The sequence below is a fragment of the Vitis vinifera genome, chromosome 3 (assembly GCF_030704535.1).
Source record: "Vitis vinifera cultivar Pinot Noir 40024 chromosome 3, ASM3070453v1".
NCBI classification, from domain to species: Eukaryota; Viridiplantae; Streptophyta; class Magnoliopsida; order Vitales; family Vitaceae; genus Vitis; species Vitis vinifera.
In genome coordinates this window covers 8,862,186-8,883,403 of record NC_081807.1, presented here as the reverse complement: position 1 = coordinate 8,883,403, position 21,218 = coordinate 8,862,186, and the positions used below count along the sequence as shown (strand labels likewise).

The 21,218-nt window shown below is 32.0% G+C and overlaps 1 protein-coding gene across 1 annotated transcript; it reads right to left on the bottom strand.

Moving 5' to 3' along the window:
* Positions 1-13,522: 13,522 nt before the first annotated feature.
* On the bottom strand, positions 13,523-14,929 carry LOC100261688 (probable xyloglucan endotransglucosylase/hydrolase protein 10). Its single transcript, XM_002270597.4, has 4 exons — positions 14,693-14,929; positions 14,506-14,606; positions 14,229-14,422; positions 13,523-14,101 (listed from the first exon to the last, which is right to left on the bottom strand). Exons 1-4 carry the CDS (start codon positions 14,880-14,882, stop codon positions 13,699-13,701), a joined length of 888 nt encoding a protein of 295 aa, XP_002270633.1. The 5' UTR covers positions 14,883-14,929; the 3' UTR covers positions 13,523-13,698.
* Between the last annotated feature and the right edge of the window lie 6,289 nt (positions 14,930-21,218).

Below are 21,218 nucleotides of genomic sequence, written 5' to 3'. Positions count from 1 at the left end.
ATGTCATGCATGTGTGTGTCCCCTAGATCCTAAAATTTCTCCCCATTTGGCAACATAAAAAAGAAACAAAGAGGGGGTCTCGAAGATTTCAAGGCGGAGGTGGAGGAAACACGGAGCGAAAGTAAGCCATCATCTCCTCATGCTGCTGATCCATACGCTCCTCAATATGCCTAAGTCTCTGATCGAGATGCTCAAATTGAGAAGTGAAGTCGGTCTGATACTGATTTATGTGATCCTCCATAGAATAGAAATAAGTATCATTGACGACTGCAAGCTCCTCCATACGAGTCCCGAGAGAACTGATCTGAGTAGATAAATCCATCCAAGGCGCATGATCAGGTGCGTGAGGTGCCTGAGATGGTATCTCTATGTGAGAAGGCTCAGTGAAGGATGGCTAAGAAAAAGATGGGTTAGCTATGTACGCTGACTCAGATATCATCGGCTCAGGAAAGGATGCCTCAAACTGAACGCCCTCGGTCTAGAGTGGAGGAGGAATGTCAAACTCAGGCCCACTCTACTCAAAATCCTTTTGAGGGTCTAGCCCACCATCCATCTCTCGGATCTCGACCTCCTCCTCATCTCCAGGATGCATCTGTTCCTATCCCCGGTCTTGTGTTGGTGGTTGCTCAGCTCTCCTAATCCAAGAGCCATCAGGGGCCTTCTCAAATTTCATTCGCCCCAGAGACTGCTCATCATATGTGTCATAAGTGGTAGGGGCCTCGAAATTAGTCTCGCGACTCAAATCAACCCCGACATCCTTAAATACTCTCGTGAGGAAGCGACCGTAAGGGAGCACGCGGGTCTTGCTCTCGCAGCAAGATATCATATGCATCATCATCAGGTATCCTACATGAATTTGTCTCCCTGTCAGAATGGAATCCACTATGAAAGCCTCAAGGTAGGAGACCTCGTCTCGATGTCCGCCGCGTGGCAACAGGATGGAGCAGACCATGTGATGTAGGACACGACTGATCACTGTCAGGCTATGTGCAAAAGGTTTGCCCATCCCCTAGGCATCGGCAAGTTCACACATCCTCTGAATAGCCTCTCTGAGCTCAAATCCCGGCACCGTGGGCCACATCTTAGACTCATACACCCTGAGTCCAACTGATGGAATATCTAAAATCCGGTAAATGCTTTCCGGACTCAAGGTGATCTCAACTCCTCTGACAATGGAAGTGATCGGTCCTCCAAGCCCGTAGGTCACCCATGAGTAGAAAGTGCGAATCAGAGTTGGAAAGATAGGCTCCGAAATAGTCACCACTGGCAGCCATCCCATCCGTCCAAATATCCTCTCAAATCCAAAGTACTGAAGTTGGGAGAAATTGATGCTTCTCCCTGGAACAACTTTCTTCTAGGCGAATTTTTGTTTATATCTCTGATAGTATTCGACAGAAGCGAAGAGAGCGGTGTCGTACCTCGCCTTTCGGCGAGCCTCGGACTGATCCGATTGTGATGGCTTAGCAGGGCACTTGCCTTGAGCCTTGGAAGCGGTTGACTCTCTCCTATGAGCCATCAGAAAGGCTGAGATGAAGGAGACGAAGTTGGAAGAGAGGGATGCACACACACCTGAAAGCCCTACACGCGCAGGAAGACACTGACGCAGGCTGTGACGCGCAGACTGAGGAGGAAATCGTCCAAATGCAAAGCCTTGGGTCCCAAATCCCAAACCCTAGCCTCCAAAACCCAATTCGTACCTCTCAGAGAGTTGCAATGGTGTCAAAAACCCCTTGAGGGCAGTTGGAATGACACAAGGCTTGAAGAATCAGAAGAAAAGGGTGAGAAACTGAGGCGTAGGAGGCTCTTTAAATTCCCAGCCCCGACGAACCGGTTGACCGATTCCTCAACCGGTCGACCGCTTGGTCAACAGTCAACGCTTCGATTTTTGTGCATTTCCTTGTCTCGTGATTCTCCCCCTACCCTTTTCAGTTGAAATCCCCAATTTTTTATGTCCAATGCCAAAGGAATTTTGATTTTTGGTCAAAATTTGACCTTTTTCCTAAGTGTATTTCTATATGATGCAAATGATGTGAATTTCATGCAATTATAAGGCATATTCAACAAGAATTCATCAAGCAATCACAAGATCATAGAGAAATTACCCCTAATTGTCTTCTAATATCAACAAATTGCTCTTCACTTAGAGGTTTTGTAAAAATATCGGCAAGTTGATCATTTGTGCTTACAAACTCAAGAGTAATATCACCTTTTTGTGCATGGTCTCTAAGAAAATGATGTCTAATTTCTATATGCTTGGTCCTAGAGTGTTGCACGGGATTTTTTGAAATGTTTATGACACTAGTGTTATCACATTTTATAGGAACATGCTCAAAAGACAAATTAAAATCAATAAGAGTTTGTTTCATCCAAATGATTTGTGCACAACATAAACCGGCTGCTATGTATTCGGCTTCCGCCGTTGACAAGGCTACCAAATTTTGTTTCTTACTATGCCATGAAACAAGTGAGTGTCCTAGGAAATGACAAGTGTCACTAGTGCTTTTCCTTTCAACTTTACAACCGACAAAGTCGGCATCCGAGTATGCAATTAATTCAAAGTTATCACCCTTAGGATACCATAACCTATGTCCATTGTCCCTTTTAAGTATCTAAGAATACGTTTTACAGCACTTAAGTGAGATTCTTTAGGACAAGATTGAAATCTAGCACACAAGCATACATTATACATGATATCGGGTCTACTAGCAGTCAAATATAGCAAAGAACCTATCATGCCTCTATACATAGTTGAGTCAATGGATTTACCTTTCTCATCTTTGTCAAGCTTGATGGATGAGCTCATTGGAGTCTTCATTGTTTTAGCCTCTTCCATGTTGAATCTTTTGAGAAGGTCTCTTATATATTTTGCTTGATTGATGAAGGTTCCTTCATTTAATTGCTTGATTTGAAGTCCAAGGAAGAAGTTAAGTTCTCCCATCATGCTCATTTCAAACTCACTATGCATGCATTTGGAAAATTCTTCATGAAGAGAGACATTAGTAGCTCCAAAAATGATGTCATCTACGTATATTTGCACTAAGAGCATGTCACTTTCTTTGGTTTTTTATGAAAAGAGTTGTGTCAATTTTTCCCATTTTGAAACCCTTTTTCAAGAGAAATTTACTCAATCTTTCATACCATGCTTTAGGTGCTTGCTTCAAACCATAAAGTGACTTTTTAAGTTTAAAAACATGATTAGGAAAGTTAAAACTTTGAAATCTGGGTGGTTGTTCAACATAAACTTCTTCATTTATAAAACCATTTAAGAAAGCACTTTTCACATCCATTTGATACAAGACAAAATCTTTAAAACATGCAAAGACAAGTAGCATTCTAATGGCTTCTAATCTAGCTACGGGCGCAAAGGTCTCTTCATAATCTATCACTTCTTCTTGATTAAAACCTTGGGCTACCAGTCTTGCTTTATTTCTAACAATTATGCTATTTTCATCCATTTTATTTCTAAAGACCCATCTAGTTCCAATAACACTTTGATTTGAGGGTCTTGACACTAATTCCCATACTTCACTTCTTTCAAATTGATTTAACTCTTCTTGCATGACAATCATCTAATTTTCATCAACTAGAGCATCATTTATATTTTTAGGTTCAATTTGAGAGATAAAAGCAAGATTATTGCAAATATTTTTTAGAGATGTTCTAATTCTTACCCCATTAGATGGATTACCTATAATTTGATCTTGTGGGTGGTTGATCACAAACTTCCAATCTTTAGGAAGGTCTTGGCTTGATTCACCTTGCACTTGATGAGGAGGGGGTAGTGCCAATGGTGATTCTTCTTTCTTGGGATCCTCTCCAACTTCTTCTTGTTGCCTTTTATCTTCAATTTTCAATTTTCCCATGGAGGTCTCCAAGCCTAAATCATCATCAAAGCTTTCTCTTTCTTGGAAAGAATTGTTAGATTCATAAAAAATAACATGGATGGACTCTTTTACAACCATGGTTCTTTTGTTAAAAACTCTAAAAGCTTTACTTGAAGTTGAATATCCAAGAAAAATTCCAACATCCGATTTTGCATCAAATTTTCCTAGATTGTCTTTGGTGTTTAATATAAAGCATTTGCATTTAAAGACTTTGAAATAGCCAATGTTGGGTTTCTTGTTTTTCCAAAGCTCATAGGGAGTTTTCTTAAGAATGGGCCTCAAAAGTATACTATTTAAAACATAACATGAAGTGTTAACCGCATCGACCCAAAAATATTTAGGTAAATTGTTTTCATTTAGCATGGTTCTAGCCATTTCTTAAAGAGTTCTATTTTTCCTTTCAACTACCCCATTTTGTTGAGGAGTTCTAGGAGCCGAAAAATTATGGTTAATACCATGCTTATTGCAATAGTCTTCAAAATCAATGTTTTCAAATTCTCTCCCATGATCACTTCTTATACAAGTGATTGTAAAACCTTTTTCATTTTGAACTTTGTTGCAAAACTTTAAAAACTCATAAAAGGTTTCATTCTTTTGACTTAAAAACAAGACCCAAGTGTATCTAGAGAAGTCATCTACAATATCATATGCATAAGATTTTCCTCCAAGACTTGGTGTCCTAGAGGGACCAAATAAATCCATATGCAACAACTCAAGAGGTCTAGTTGTTGAAATGAAATTTTTGTTTTTAAAAGAATTTTTGATTTGCTTTCCCATTTGACAAGCTTCACAAACATTGTCTTTTTGAAAATTCACTTTGGAAAGGCCTTTAACAAGTTTATCTTTGTTGAGTTGGGAAATGAGGTCCATGTTAGCATATCCCAACCTCCTATGCCACAACCAACTTTGATCATGCATGCTTGAAAAGCATCTATCATGACCATCATATTTTGAAATATTTATAGCATCAACATTATCACATCTATGACCCATGAATATGGTTTTATCATTTTGAATATCTTTGATAATGCAGTGAGATGCTTCAAAAATTACTTTAAAACCTTTGTCACAAAGTTGACTAATGCTTAAAAGATTATGTTTTAAACCATCTACTAATAGAACACTTTCAATAAGGGAGGATGTGCCATTACCAATGTTGCCTTGACCAATGATCCTTCCTTTTGCATTGTCTCCAAAGGTAACGTATCCTCCCTTTCTTTTTGTGAGGAAAGCAAACTTGGATTCATCCCCGGTCATATGTCTTGAGCATCCACTATCTAAGAACCACTTATCCTTCTTTGATCCCTACAAAATAAAGTTCAAGTTGATTTAGGTACCCATATCTTTTTGGGTCCTTGAGGGTTAGTGGCTTTGGATTTTTCAATCCAAACCTTTTTAGCCTTAGTGTTTGAATTTTTTTAAGATTCATTTCTTAAGGGACATGTGATACTAATGTGCTCTCCTCTTCCACAAAAGTTACAAATAGTAGAGGGACTTGAACTTGAGGATTCTTTTACAAAATAGTTTTTAAAATACTTTTGATTTTTTGAGGATTTGAATCCTAGCCCTTGTTTATCAAAAACACATTTTTGGCTAGCTAAAATCATTTCAAATGATTTTTGCCCGCAAGAAAAAATTGAAAGAGAAGAGGTCAACCATTCATTTTTCTTTTTTAAAACCTCATTTTCACTTCTCAAAAACTTATTCTCTTTTTCAAGATGAGTTTTAGATATTTCATCAATTGAAAATTTTTCTTTCACTTCTTCAAGCTCTTTTTCAAGTTCTTGAATTTTCTTTTTGAGAGAATTATTTTTCAAACTAAGTTTTTCAAAATCCTCATATAATTCTTCAAAAACATCATGCATATCTTCATCACTAAAGTTAGAGTTTACCTCATCAAGATCATCTATTGCCATGAAGCACATGTTTGCCACTTCTTTCTCCTTTTCTTCTTCGGAAGATTCTTCACTATCACTCAAAGTGGCCATCATTGTCTTTTTCATTCTTCTCTTGGCTTCACTTTTGTAGAGAGGACAATCATATTTGATATGTCCCGGTTTTTTGCATTTGAAGCACACCAAGTCTCTTTTATCTTCCTATTTCTCTTTGTCACCATGAGATGATGATTCCTTTTTAGAGGGGTCTCTTCTAGAGGTAAATTTTCTTCCTCTAAACCTTTCATTCCCCATGTATTTGTTAAGCTTTCTTGTGATGAGGGCTAAATCATCATCTTCCTCACTTTTATTTTTCCTCTTCAACATCTTCTTCTTCCTTGGTTGTAGCTTTGAGAGCTATGCTCTTCTTCTTTTTGTCTTCACTCTCTTGAAGCTTCTTTGCCAAATTAATCTCATATGTCATCAATGACCCTATGAGTTTTTCCATAGGTAGCTTAGTCAAGTCTTTTGCTTCTTGAATTGCGGTGACTTTAGTATGCCATTTTGATGGGAGTGACCTCAATATCTTCATCACCTTCTCCGATTCTTTGTAGGTCTTTCCCAAAACTTCAAGACCATTGACAATGTCGGTGAACCTAGTAATCATCTCAACAATAGTCTCATTTTCTTTCATTGAAAATAATTCATAATTATGAACAAGTAAATTTATTTTTGACTCTTTCACTTGATTTGTTCCTTCATGAGTTATTTCAAGTAATCTCCAAATTTCTTTAGCTGATTTGCATTGATAAATTCTATTGTATTCATTTCTATCCATAACACATTGCAAAGTAAAAACAACCTTAGCATTTAATTGAAAATTTCTTCTATCAAGCTCATTCCATTCTTGCTTGGGTTTTGGAACCAAAACTCCATCAACTAGCTTAGTAGGAAAAGTTGGACCATCTTCAATGACATCCCATACATCTAAATTGGTTGATTGCAAAAACCAAGTCATTTTGGTTTTCCAATAGGGATAGTCGGTTCCCATAAAGAATGGAGCTCTATGTTTTGCAAAAATTTCAGTCTGGGATAAGCTTGATGGAATAACCATTTCCTCTTAGACGATTAGGTCTTAAACAAGAGGTCTAACTCTGATACCAATTGAGAAAATAAAGACTATGCTTAATTAAGAAAAACACTCAAGAGGGGGGTGAATTGGGTTTTTAAAAATATTTTCAATAACAACAATTTTAAGCACAATATAAATGAAAGTAAAGAGATAGAGTTAGAAAATTCAAACTCGGGTTTTATAGTGGTTCGACACTTCCTTGCCTACGTCCACTCTCCTCAATCTCCTAACCGAGTGAGGGTTCCACTAACTTGAAGCTTCAACCAAGCTTCTAATCTTCTTACACTTGGATTCCGGCTCCAATGAGCTCTTACACAATCTCTTCAAGAATTACACCTTTTGAAGGCTTAAACACTTTGCTTTTACAAGAATAAAACACTCAACCTAGCTCAAGGATGGATCAAATACAAAATAAGGCTAGGATGACTCACAAAGGTGCACTAAGGAGTATGCAAATGATGATTTAATGCACCAAGAAAGAAATGAAAGCTTTTTTATCAAGAACAGGTAGGTAGATAATTGATTGCAAGTGTTATCTTATTCATAAATGAAGTGGAGCTCTTCATTTATAGGTTTCTAAGCTCGGGAGTCAAAAACAGCAAAAGGTACCCTCGACCGATCGAGCTAGGTGTCAATTGGATCACTAGCCGTTGGACATTAAATGCTTTGACAAGTTACCGTTGCCTCGACCGAACCTCGACCGAGAAGGGTGTGAACCTCAATTGGGAAGAGAAGGCTATTGGATGAGAGAGAGTGTTTTTGACACTTCTCGACCGGACCTCGACTAGACAGGGTGAACCGGTCGACTGGTTCCCCAACCGGTTGGCCATAGCCTTGACCGGTTGAGCCTTTTGGCCCCAAAAACCTTCCTTTTTAAATTCTTTTCTTTTCTACTACTTAGGCAAGGTGTTTAGGTGAATAAATATGCCAGTTTTAAAACATTTTGCCTAATGTACATTTGATAAAACTCGGGTTTGAATGAATTTGAAAGTTTAAAGAATAAACCGAGTTTTTCAAATATGCATGAAATGGTATGAAAACCTTAAGTGCACTCATGCATTCATCTTACATTCATTTCCTATGATCAAGGGACTTCCAGTAGTCTCGGTCTTGTATCCATTTGGTCCTTGGATGAATTTTCGAAATTATATCTGAGATTCTTTTACCATTTAAAACAATTAGTTACTTAACCATGGTTTGTTATCATCAAAATCCAATTAGGAGAACCCTTGGGCTAACATAAGGTATCATTTTCAATACAAAAGTTTATTTCAGATTCAATTATTGTGTTTTATTTTATGCTTTAAATTATATTTGTAGAATTTATTTGATTTATGAATTTTTTTTATATCCTAGGTCAAAATGGTATTGGAGTCAAGTTTTGCTTGAGAATTTACTAATATTACAACTTGGAATAGTATATAATCATTGATTGAGTCTCGAGTTAGTTCAAATTGAATTTTCTGTGAACGATTTGGTCAACCTAGATAATAGTATTTGAAGGGAAAAATGAGTGTAAATCCCGTGTTGATTCGATTGTGGTGATCCTTGTTTAAAAAATTATTTGAATTTAATAGAGGATTAGATTGTAATTATTTTTTGTGACAATAAGTAATATTACGAAGGAATTAAGTAAAACTAGTTCATCCAAACCTTTTAAGATAGATAGTTCTACATCACATAATTCTGCATATAATTTAGAAAATTATTCATGTAAGTTAGATAGTTTTTCATATATTGCAAATTTATTAGCTTCATCATTTAGTCAACATGACTTTGCTAGTCAAAATTTAGATTTATCATCATCTGATTAAACAAATACTTTAATAATTTAAAATTAGATATAGAAATGGTTCAAATTGAAAATCAGTTACAAAACTTATCAAATATTTCAAACTTTATTCCAAAAGTTCCTATTTTTAAGGATGAATATTTGTCAAATCTCCTAATCAAACTAATACACATACTTTATATGTAAATATCATTAAAAAAAAGTCATAATGAAAGAAAAAATCCTTTTGTTCCTAATGTTGAATAGATTAGACAAGATTATTTCTCCTTTTATAATGATGCAAAAAGAAATTATTTCAAAACTCTAAAACCTCAAGTTATGTATGCTTTAAGAAAACAATAAGAAAAATGCATGCAACAAATCTTCCCTTGGTTTTTCAAGTTTAAGAAACCTCTTAAAAGAATCGTAACATTAACAATAGAATAATCCAAGTAATAAACTCTTTAATCAAAATTCAAATCTTCAAAAAAATTTGATGAAATGATAACGAAAATGATACAAAATTTTGTTTTCTTCTACTCCAATAGAGGTAGGAGAAACATCAACATTAACAAAAATATTATTACAAATAAGACTTCTAAGAATTGAAAATTTTAAAGTTGAAAAGGTTGAAAAAGTAGGAGAAACATCAATTGAAAAGTTGAAAAGGTTGAACCAACATCATTAAAAGCAAAAATTGAAGAAGTTGAAATGAACAAAAAGGAAAAAGACAAACTAATGGAAATAATGAATAAAATTCAAAACAAAGACAAAATAATAAATGCAATATCTTCAAAAGTAAATAAACAAATATTTTTTATATTATAGATAAAATAGATGATGCAGAGACACAAAGACAATAATTACAAAACTTAAAAGACTTAATTGTCATTGAAAATACAAATAAAGTCCCAAAATATAGATCTATTCAATACACTATGAATAAAATAGTTAAGAGGCTAAAAAAAAAATTCAAAAACCTATAACTATTGAAGATTTGCAAACCAAAATACAAGAAATAAAAGGAGAAATAACTCAATTAAAATAAGAAAATGAGCAAATTAAAATTTTAATAGAAGTTCAACAAGAAACTTATGTTGAAACACCAAATAATCAAAATCTAGGAATGATAATACAAGATGAACAAACTTTTACAAAAATATTCATTAATATAATATCTGAAGTAAATTTTCAAAGATGGTAGACGAAAATAAGAATAATAGTTGAAGACTTTGAGGTAAAAATGATAACTCTAATATATTTGGGGGCAAATATGAATTGTATACAATAAGGAATAATACCTACTCAATATTATGAAAAAAGTTAAAACAAGTCAAAAAGTACTTTACTCTGCAAACAATAGTAAACTAAAAATATAATACAAACTTCAAAATGTTCATATATGTCAAAATACATATTATTTTAGAACTTAGCTTATCTTAGTACAAAACCTAATTAAACTCTTAATTTTAGAAATTCCTTTTATTACCTTACTTTACCTTTTCCAATTAAGTCAAAAAGGTGTCAAAACTACAATATTAGAAAACACAATCCTCTTTCCTTTTATATATCCATTAATTAGAAAAGAAATACATCTCCAAAGTGATTCAATAAATAAAAAGATAAATTTGATTTAAAGAAAACAAACTCATATAAATTTTCTATCAAAAGAAATTCAAAATAAGAACATACAAGAACAACTTTTAGAAGACAAGGTTTAAAAGAAAATAAAAGGAATTCAAGATCTCTTTCAAAAAGAAATTTGTTATGACCTTCCAAACACATTCTGGAAAAGAAAGAAACATGAGACAAGAATATATTCAACATTTTGATGAGTAAAAAATACCTACTAAAGCTAAGCCAATACAAATGAATGAAAAACTTCTAGAATATTGCAAACAAAAAATTGATTCTTTATTAAAAAATAAATTAATTAGACCATCAAAATCTCCTTGGAGTTGTGATGTTTTTTATGTTCAAAAAATAAAGTATTATAATGGATTAGATACTTTATACCTTGTTGGGAAGTGTCCCAAATTCCTAATTAGTAAAAATTCCTTTTTGTAAAGAATATTGTATAGAATATTTCCTAAGTTGATATATTATTATAATATTATATTTCCTTATAGAATAAGAAAAGTTATTAGAAAGATCTCTATAAATATTCTAGGTTATGAGAGGAAAAAGTCATGAGATGGATATGAACCTATAGAGGCTATACAAGGTGAATAGAGATGTGAGGGAGGATGAGAGATAGGGTGGTGGAGCGATGGAACTCGTGGTAGAGTAGGTACAAAGAGTAAGGAAACATGAGATGTTTCGGGGGGAGCCCAATAGTTGTATCTAGTTTTGTCCTCTATAATGTTCTCTATTGTACAGTAAAAAGATTCTCTATCTCTGTGGATGTAGGCATGTTTGGTTAAATCACGTTAAAACCTCGTGTACATTATGTGTGATTATTTTATCTTTGTGTTCTTGAATTAACAATAATTGCATGAAAGCTTCTATTGGCACAACAAACTAGTATTAGAGCTTTCGTTGGCATAACAAACTAGTATTAGAGTCTTAGGTTGAAGATTTTTAGCAGAATAAAATATTATAGAGCACACAAGACAAAGACAAAAGGAATTTCAATTAAAGGTGGAGTCGATTGCTCTCTCATCAAGATGTGATACAAAAAGTCTATGTTATGAAGAGATGGAAGATTGACTTGGTGGAATTTGGTCCAAAGTGGAGATTGTTGGGAAGTGTCCCAAATTCCTAATTAGTAAATATTCCTTTTTGTAAGGAATATTGTGTAGAATATTTCATAAGTTGATATTTTATTATAATATTAGATTTTCTTATAGAATAAGGAAAGTTGTTAAGAATATCTTGATTGATATTCTATGTTATGAGAGGAAAGAGTTATGAAATCGAGATGGGTTTACAAAGACTATATGAGGTTGATAGAAATGTGAGAGAGAACAAGAGATACCTGATGGCGCGAGGGAGCTCGTGGTAGGATGTGGGGAAACATGGGATGTTTCCGGAACCCAATAGTTGTATTTGATTTTGTCCTATGTAATGTTTTCTATTGTATAGTAGAAAGTTCTCTCTTATCTGTGGATGTAGACATGTTTAGTTGAACTACGTTAAAACCTCATATATCGTATGTGATTGTTTTATCCTTATGTTCTTAATCTAATGTTGTTTGCATGAAAGCTTCCGTTGGTACAATATACCTAATAAACAAAATTTATTCAAAATAGACTTCATAGTACAATAAGCTACTCAAAATTTGATATGAAATTAGAATTTTGGCAAGTATAAATTAAATAACAAGATAAATACAAAACTGTTTGTACAGTTGCTTTCGATCATTATGAATGAGATATTTTGTCTTTTGGTCTCAAAAATACCCCTTCTAAATTTTGAAATATTATGAATAATATTTTCAATTTTCAATTCTCATTTCAAATTCATTATTATATACATTAATGATGTTTTAATATTTTTTGAGCTATTAGAAAAATGCTTTGTACATTTTAAAAAAATTCAATTTAATAAAAGAAAATGGAATGACATGTTCAACTCCAAAACTGAAACTATTTCAAATAAAAATAAGATTTTTAGGCCATGAGATTTATTAAGAAATGACAAAATTGATTTAAAGATCAATAAAATTTGTTGACAAATTTTCCGATGAAATAAAATATAAAAAACAATTATAAAGATTTTTAGGTTATTTAAATTAAGTTTTTAATTACTTTAAAATTTTATAAATCATTCGTAAATTTTTATATAAAAGACTTAAGAAAAATGCACATGTTTGGACTAAATCATATAATGAACTAGTAAAAGAAATTAAACATATATTAAAAAGTGTCAATATTTTTTTAATAGAGAAGGGAACAATAAACTCCTTTATCCCACTTTCCATCAAAGTTGACTTTTATTTTTTCAGATCCTCTCAAAACTGATCAGTAGGATTTCTGGCCAATAATTATTTATTAAATCAAATTGAATATATTTATCACACCCATTAACGTCGGGTGGGGCACTTTATAAAAATAAGCTAACATAGCTATCGATTTTCACTTTTTTTTTTCTCCTTTAGAAGCATATTATTATTATTATTATTATTATTATTATTATTATTATTATTATTATTCTGGATTGTTTCCCCTTTTTTGAGTTATTTTGTCTTTAAAATTATTCCATTGTCAAATGTTGTAATGATTCATTTTAAAGTTAATACCAAAATACAAAATTACAGCTTTTTATTTCCTAATACAATTTCATTATTACATTAATTTTTACCTTTTCTCCATAATGAAGTCATGTATTGTTCTTCAATGGGAAAATTCTATTACTCATCACAAAATGAATTAACTAGTTTTCAAAAAATAATAATATTTCAAATGTTTTTAAAATTAGATTGCTAGATTGAGGTTAAAAGTGACTTTGAAAGGGTAAAAAATGCTTTCCAATATTTAAAAATATTAAAAAAAAAAAAAACCAATTATAGAATCTCCAAATGATTTGTAAAGAATCACTTGGTATATGATTTTTATATTATATAAAATATTATCAGAATAAGTTTATATTTAAGATTCTGTTTAATATTGATTTTAGGAAATGTTTTTAACTTTTTTTGTATTTAAATTTTTTTATCTTTTAAATGTTAAAAAAATTAAAAATGGTTCATAAAATCATTATCAAATATATGTTAAGCATTATTAACCTGGTATTTTAAAAGTGTTTCTAATAAAAACATTATTAATAAAAATGTTATAAATAAAAAGGTTTATTCAAAATCACTTTCAAATGTACTTTACACCCATAATCTAATCAAATTAGCTATCTTGTAAAGCTGATATTACCAAATCCCAAATTACTTGACTTCCAAGCATGTATGATTCATAAAAGATATTTTCCCCAACTTGGCTTTAAGATCTTTAGCAAATTATCACTAAATTAATCAACAAAAAAAAAAAAAAAAAGAAGAAATTAAACAATTTAAAAACAATGGAAATCGAAAATCTTCCTTTGCCATCAGTACTTGGGAAGAAAGCATTCCTTTGGAAGGTTGTTTTGGAATCTCTCGTTATCTTGGCAATAGTCATAAATGAGATGATGTGTCCTAACCCATTTGAAAAGCCTTCTCTGGGTTGATGTTAGAGAGCTGAACCTTTCTTTGTTCCACCAATTTGTAGGGCTATCTGCCCTGCAAAACCTTGCATTGCCCCTCCAAATGCAGGCATCAAGCTTGTAGTTCCTGAATGAGGCTATGAATGGGCCCTTTGTCCAGTCAATCTTGTCCTTTCCACCTCGGGTCGCCCAGCTGTCGCCGTTCCATAGGCTGATTTTGATGCTCATTGGCTGCCATCTGGGAAAGGCCACCCCCTTGTCTGCATGGTTTCTGTACACTCTTATGGGCACCCAGTCCACCATGAATCTACAACAAGAAAGAAAAAAACAATAGGACTGTAGATTAAAGGTCAAGAAAATAGGCTCTTATGTCTCAAATGGAGTTTGGGCATTAAGGACTTGGAGAATATATAATGCCTTTGAAGATGGCTTACACAATCTGGTGAAGGTTCCACAGTATGGAATAGGTGTGGAAGTCCTCTGTTGGATCAAACCATAGATAAATCCTCTCTTCCCTGTTGTCAAACCCGTCTGCAAAAACATTGGTTTGAAGGATATATGGCTGCCCACTCACATTTCCCAGGAACTCAAAGTCGACCTCGTCGCGATTAGGTTGATCAGAAGTTAGCTGCATTGCCAAACAGCAGTTTCAGTTTCATAAGCGAATATGAAGAGAAGAAAATGAGGAGTAAGAAAAGGTTAGTCACTCACATAATAGGCCACAACTGTGCCTGCAGAATGGCCTGTTACTAGTTTGATTTGCATGTCAATCTGCCCAAACAGGAATAACTGGTTTGAAGCAAAACCAGCACCTAGAAAATATAATCATATAGAAAACATAAGAGACATGAGCATCAAAATGATTAGGAGGTTCAATGCCTATATATTGCTGAGTTACCTGATTCCTTATCAAGCTTCAAGCTTCTTGCATGGCCATCTGCAGAAGTATTGACATGGCTAGGAGACCAAATGACAAAGAAATCCTTGTTGAAGTCTCCTGTTGAAACAACAGAAGCATCTGAAACTTGAACCAAACTGATCAAGGTTAAAACCCCAATAAAGAAGACAAGTTTGTGATAATCGTTCATGGTTTTCTGTCGGAGTTGGCCAGGAAGATTGATAAGAACATGGGAAAGAAGCTATATATATAGGTACTGCATGGCAGGGTAGTGAAAATGAAGAAGCAAGGTTGGTGTTGTTTAAGCAAGAATATCTTTAGAAGGAAGCAAAGGAATGTTTGGCTTTGAGCATCTTATCGACATATAGTCTTGATGGGTTCGCTAGTGTTCCCATTTGGATGTGCCCAAATGTAGATTTTGTTGGGTATCTGATTAGTATATATGAATCTGAGTATTTTAGTTGTTTTCATATCCATCTTAATCGATAATTTCGGTTTTTTGAGTCAGTTTACTTAATCTACTTAGCAATCCCATGTAGAGCATGGCAGGGAATTTTCAAAGTAAAGCATAAATTAAGGGAGTGTGTTTTATTCAAATCGATTATATTAAGAGGCACTTCATACCAAGCTTTGGGCATACCCTTTGGCTTTATTCAGAAGAGCTTTTTTTTTCTATGTTTGGTTGGCAGAAAGTTTAGGAAAGTGAGGAGCTGGCCACAGGTTTCCTTTCTTTTCTATTGTGCTTTTCTTTTCAAGGTAACTTGGTGTTCAAAGCTTTCCTTCTCATTACTCTTTGAAGGACTTCGGTTTATTCTTTCCCTCTGTTCTGCTCCTTTTCAAGGGCTGGCTGTGACCATGATTCAACTCAATTCACCTAACCAAATTTAAAGCCCATACCCCACCTAACCAAATTCAACTCAATCCAACAATGTATACCAGTCCATTCATCGGTACGATTGAAACCTGACAAAGTTTGTCTCATTTCCAATTAAGTATAATTATATTTGTATCAAATTCATGTTAACCAATGTTACTCCTTTAGTAAACATATTATTTTCTAATCTGCTATAAAATAGGAATTTGACTAGAATTGACTTAATTAATAAGCGTGTTAATTAACTTGATTATAACAATAATTTAGTAAATTATATATTTGACTTATTTAAAATTTAATTTAGAATAAATAGGTTAATTGAGTCATAAATATGTCAGACTCGATTATTACTCTCATCATATTTAATTAGATCAACCTATTTAGTTTAGTACTTAAGTTTGACACAACATAAACATGATCTATCAATATGAATTATTACCCTTATTCAAAAACCCGATTTTATCTTGTATGTAGAGAGATAACTAAGCAATTATAGAAAAATAAGAAGAAATAAACGACTTTTAAAAGTCGATTATCCTTTTTGCCTTCAAAGCTAGAATTAGTTGTATAGTTTTTTATGATCATTGCCTCACCTTGATGATAACAAATGATACCAATTGGTTCAATGAGTGCAATATTGCCCATGCATGATTGTAACCTACATTTCCAATGTTTAAGCCCAAAGCAAACTACTCTTGGTGAGTTTCATTTTGTAAATGGTAATAATCAAGGTTACTGTATCTAAATCAACATTTTTTTTCCTTTTCTTAAAAGAAAAAGTGTGATTGTACAAAGCAGTTGGTTTCAGTGGCATAGTATTTACTCATGCATTATGATGATAATGATGACCATTAAGTATCTCCAAAAGCAAGGGGATTCCAAGTAACCCAATTTAATATTATTGTCTCTATGTGAAAATTGAAATTAATTAAGCAATGGGGTTTTGCTAAGAGAATCCAGTATGATTAGCACTCCTAGATGCTTTATTTGGTAGAAAGAAAAGAACAAAGCACAGGGAGCTGAAGTAGCTTCAACCTAACTTCAAATCATTATTTATTAAAGATCACTGAAATTATTGGACTTATAAAGTTTATACAAAGTCTCCAACGCTTGCATTGCACGGACCTTTCTAACTTGTATTTATTAATTGCTTTAACTATACTTTTATTATAACGACTTATTTCCTATTATATAAATATTATTCACTTTGAGTTCATTGCCTAGAACGGACAATATCTACATGAAAATAAGTGAATTGTTGCATGCATATCATTACTTTGGAACCGAAAATATGTAACTAAATCCAAGTCCTTGATGTACTGCAAAACCCATTTAATAAACTGATGGATAAGCAGGGTTCTTGGTGACAGAAGATTGAAAATGAAATCATATTTGCCATTGCATTTGGAGGCAAATCCATGGTTTAGAATAGGGTTACCAGAATTCTTGTATTTTAAAACTTGGCTTTATATGCTACAATCCATTTCATCTACTCTATAGGATACACATTATAGGACTCAGCATACTCTATGAATGATCATGTTCATGCTAATTTTGAGACCTAGCGACCAATTGGAATGAACAATTTAGTTTTGATACATTTTTCATGAGTTTAAGTTGAATATAATTTGGGTCAAGTTTGTATCGATCTACGCAACCTATTTAATTAATATATTATTTTTTTGTTAATCAACATAACACAAATTTGATCCGAATTGAACTATTGAATAATTGTCCTAATTAATCTTATCATAACTATAACCTATTTAACCCACATATAACTCATTTAAAATTTGATTTTGAATAAATTAATTGAGTTAGTAATATATCATATTCACATGTTAGGAGATTAATCACATTGACTCAATTTGAGTATTAAATGAGATCTAATTATTAAATTAATTATATGATACGTTATCTATTCAATAATTAGGGTGTATTTAGATTCGTACATTTAATCCAATTATCATTTGTGTCTTATTTGAATTAACCCATTTAGTCAAATACTTCAATTTTGATATGATATGAACACGATATATTAACACGAACTATTACCCTTAGTTTGGACATAAATGTATTGATTGGTATTGGATATTTATAAATAATCCTCTTAGTAAGTAGAGTTAATTTATGTTCCTTCATTGCTCTAAGAATTTGAAGAGATTAAAATGAGTTAAAACTAGTTTGGGAATGCTTTTTAAAAAAGAAATATTTGATTAAAAGAGATGAAATAATTCTCAAATTGTAAATCTAACATTCCTTGTGTTTTTTCTAGAAAATTAATCATTTTTTTTACATAAATACCTTTTGTCATTTCAAATATTTAAATGTAGGTTTTAAAATAAAATGAATTTTTACAAGAAATAATAAGGGCATTTTTGTCCAAATTAGGCTAAAAAAATGGTGGGAGGTTAAATTTCAAAAATTGGGTTTTCAAACACCCTTTTAATTAAATAACCCCTTTAAAAACACTTTTCATATAAAAAAATATTTAAAAAAATCCAGTCAACAAAATTTAAAAAATTAAGAAATCACTTATACTAATTCTTGAAAAGGCACTTGATAAATAATTCCCCAATAAATACTTTTAAAAATACATATTTCAAATAAAAACACAACCAAACACATTCTTAATTCTCAAATTTTTTCGTTAGAGTAATTGAAGTTCAACTTAAAATCTGAATTGGTAAAGTTCTTGATGAGGGGAGCCCAATGGAAAATTTAGAGTGAGATGTGCAGGCTGGGCCCAAAGCAGCAACATGATAGCCAAAATTCAGTTCTTTTTTCTGAGCTACAAGTCCACTTGTGCCTCACCAGCTGTGAAGTGGGTCTCCCTCACTTCTTTTTTGGATGTGAATACAGTTGGGCCTCTTGTTTTCTTCCTATTATTATTATTATTATTATTGAAACCCTCTTTTTCCTGTGGCCACTTTCTCCAACTGCCAACCCTTGTTTTGGAACTCAAGAATTTATAATTTTCTTGCTATGTTACACAAGTTAGGTGTGCAAAACTTTGAAAAGGGAAAGTTCAATGCAAAACCCACAAACAAAACTTTGAGATATGGACGAGGAAGTTGTCAACATTTTTGACCCTTAGTGCCCTGCCACCTCCACCTCTAGCATTGAGTATTAAAAAAATGAGATATAAAAAAGTTAAGATAAAATGGTAAAAATGATAACAAGTCAACTCGTGTTTTCAAAAGATAAATTTATTATAAAAAATAAGTTTCTCTTTTGAAAAGTCGAATTCAGTATATAAAAAATGAATTCGATTTTTGAAAAGACAACTATAATACAAAAATAAAACGAGCGATAAAAAGTATCGTATTTTTGTATTTTTTTTTTAAATAATTGTTGCTTAAAAAATTCTTATCCTTTAAAACCATGGTAGTGTGCTGTTATATTTGCCTTCATTCTATGAGCAAATTTTAATGGGGGAGTAGCCAACTTATACTACGAGCTAATCAAGATGGTGTTACAAAAGAATCTTGGGGGTGGTTGCATATATACGTGAAGAATATGTTTGGTCATAGAAAATTTGAGAAAAAATATGAGAAAGAAAACAAAGAAGGAAAATATGAGAGAAAAAAAATGGAGAAGAGAAGTAAATAAAAAGAAAAAATTAAGAAAATTTTAAAATAAATTTAAATTTAATAAATTACTTCAGATTTATTTAAATTATTTTAACTCTTTTACATAAATATTAAATAATTTAAAAAAATATAAATTCTAATAAATTTTAATTATATTTAATTTTCATATCTATTTTTAATATTAAAATCAAACATAATAAAATTATTTTTTTAAGTATTTTTATTTTTATTATTAAGATAATACACTTCTCATCTTGGATTTTTAAAAGTAAAAACTAAAAACTCATACAAGACTCTTACATAAAAAGTAAATATTTACCTTTTGTCTTAAGAACTCTTTTTAAAATTTTAAAATTTGAGGAGGGAGACATGTTTCTTCCTTAAATTTTTAAATATATTTTAAAGTACACAAAGAATCTACCTATTTTTTAAATAAGAATTTTTATATTTTACATAATACTTTCTATTAAAAAAAAATACAAAATATATCCTAATATCCATTAAGAATTTAGTATTTTTAAAATGAGAAATTAATATATCCAATAATGGTATATAAAATTAAGATCATTTTTTTAATAACCTTCTATAAGTAAACATATTAAAAAAATATATATATTCATAGTTTTGGAGAAAATTCTAAGCTATCTTTTTGCATTATACTCAATTTTTAATTTTAATCTAAATTAATGATGCATTTAATTAAATTTGAACCATTGAGTATATATATATATACACACCGAAAATGATTTTTTAAGTAGAGAAAATAAAAATAAAAAAGGTTTAAAATTAATAAATATATATATATATATATATATATATATTACTTCAAAATCATGTGACTTATTTTAACATGATAAATAGTTTGAAAAAAATGTAAATTTTAAGTAGAAAAAATAAAAAAATAAAATTAAAGTTAATAAATTATTTTTATATGTTACTTTAAAACGATATGAATTATTTTAACATGACAAATAATTTGAAAATATATGAAATTTAATTATATTTTATTTTTAAATTTTTTTTATAGTAAAACTTAATATAAAAATTATTTTTTTTCCTTGGTACTTTTCTAAAATCCAATATAGTGATAATAATTTATAAAACTAAAATAAAATTAACAATATTGGTAGGAAGCTGACATTTCTTGTTCCTTTATCCCAACTCCCACAGTCCCACTCAAAGTTTTCAAAGGCGTATCTCAGGCGCGCCTTGAAGCGCGCCTTAGGGCGAGGCAGGGCAAAAACGCCTTGACGCGTAAATAATAAAACGCAACGCGAGAAAGGCGTACGCTTTTTCCAGTGAGGCGTGTCTGAGGCGCGCTTTGATCGCGCCTTTTACGCTCCGAGAAGAAGGTGCACGTGTTGTAGAAGCTGATGCGGCCATGAAGAAATTTAAAAAAAAAAAAACCCTAACTAATCCCTAAAGCAAAACCCAAGTCCCGATTGAAGGCAAATAGAAATTGGGAGAAAAATTCCAAAAGGAAACCCTACCTGAAGCGGCGACGGAGTGCTTAACCTTAGGAGGAGACCAATCGCAGAACATCTTCTTCGGCGACGACCAATCACAGAGCATCTTCTCCGGCGGAAATTACTCTCGTTTATCTCCAGGTATGTCGTGATCTTCCTTTCTTCGTCTCCGATGCTTCCTCCTCTCAGCTTCATCTCTTCATCTTTTTCCCCATCTTCCATGGTTTTTTCCATCTTCCATGGCAGTCGACAAATTGACACAGAGGCTGGCTCTCTCTTGGCAGTCGGCTGGTCTCCCACTTCATCAATTTTTTTATTTTTAATCAAATGCCTCTTCATCTAATATATATATATATAAATCATTTGACCCCTCAGCCAATAATTTTGACCAGCTCTCAGTCTCAGACTCTCAGTCAGCCGTTTCTCCTTCATCAATTTCTATTTTGTAAATATTCCAGTAAATTGGCTGCTTAAAATTATTTTTTTATTTTTGGTTTAATTTTATTTTTCACCCAAATTTTCTTTATTTCATTATTAAATTCCAATTAAAATTTATGTGTATAAATTTTAAATTCCTCTAAAAAAATATTGGT

Coding starts and splice junctions, on each gene's coding strand:
- LOC100261688 (XM_002270597.4), bottom strand. CDS start 14,882: ATGAACGATTATCACAAACTTGTCTTCTTTATTGGGGTTTTAACCTTG. Junction 14,423..14,505: donor GCACAGTTGTGGCCTATTAT/GTGAGTGACTAA, acceptor TTGGCAATGCAG/CTAACTTCTGATCAACCTAA. Junction 14,102..14,228: donor TGGAACCTTCACCAGATTGT/GTAAGCCATCTT, acceptor TTCTTGTTGTAG/ATTCATGGTGGACTGGGTGC.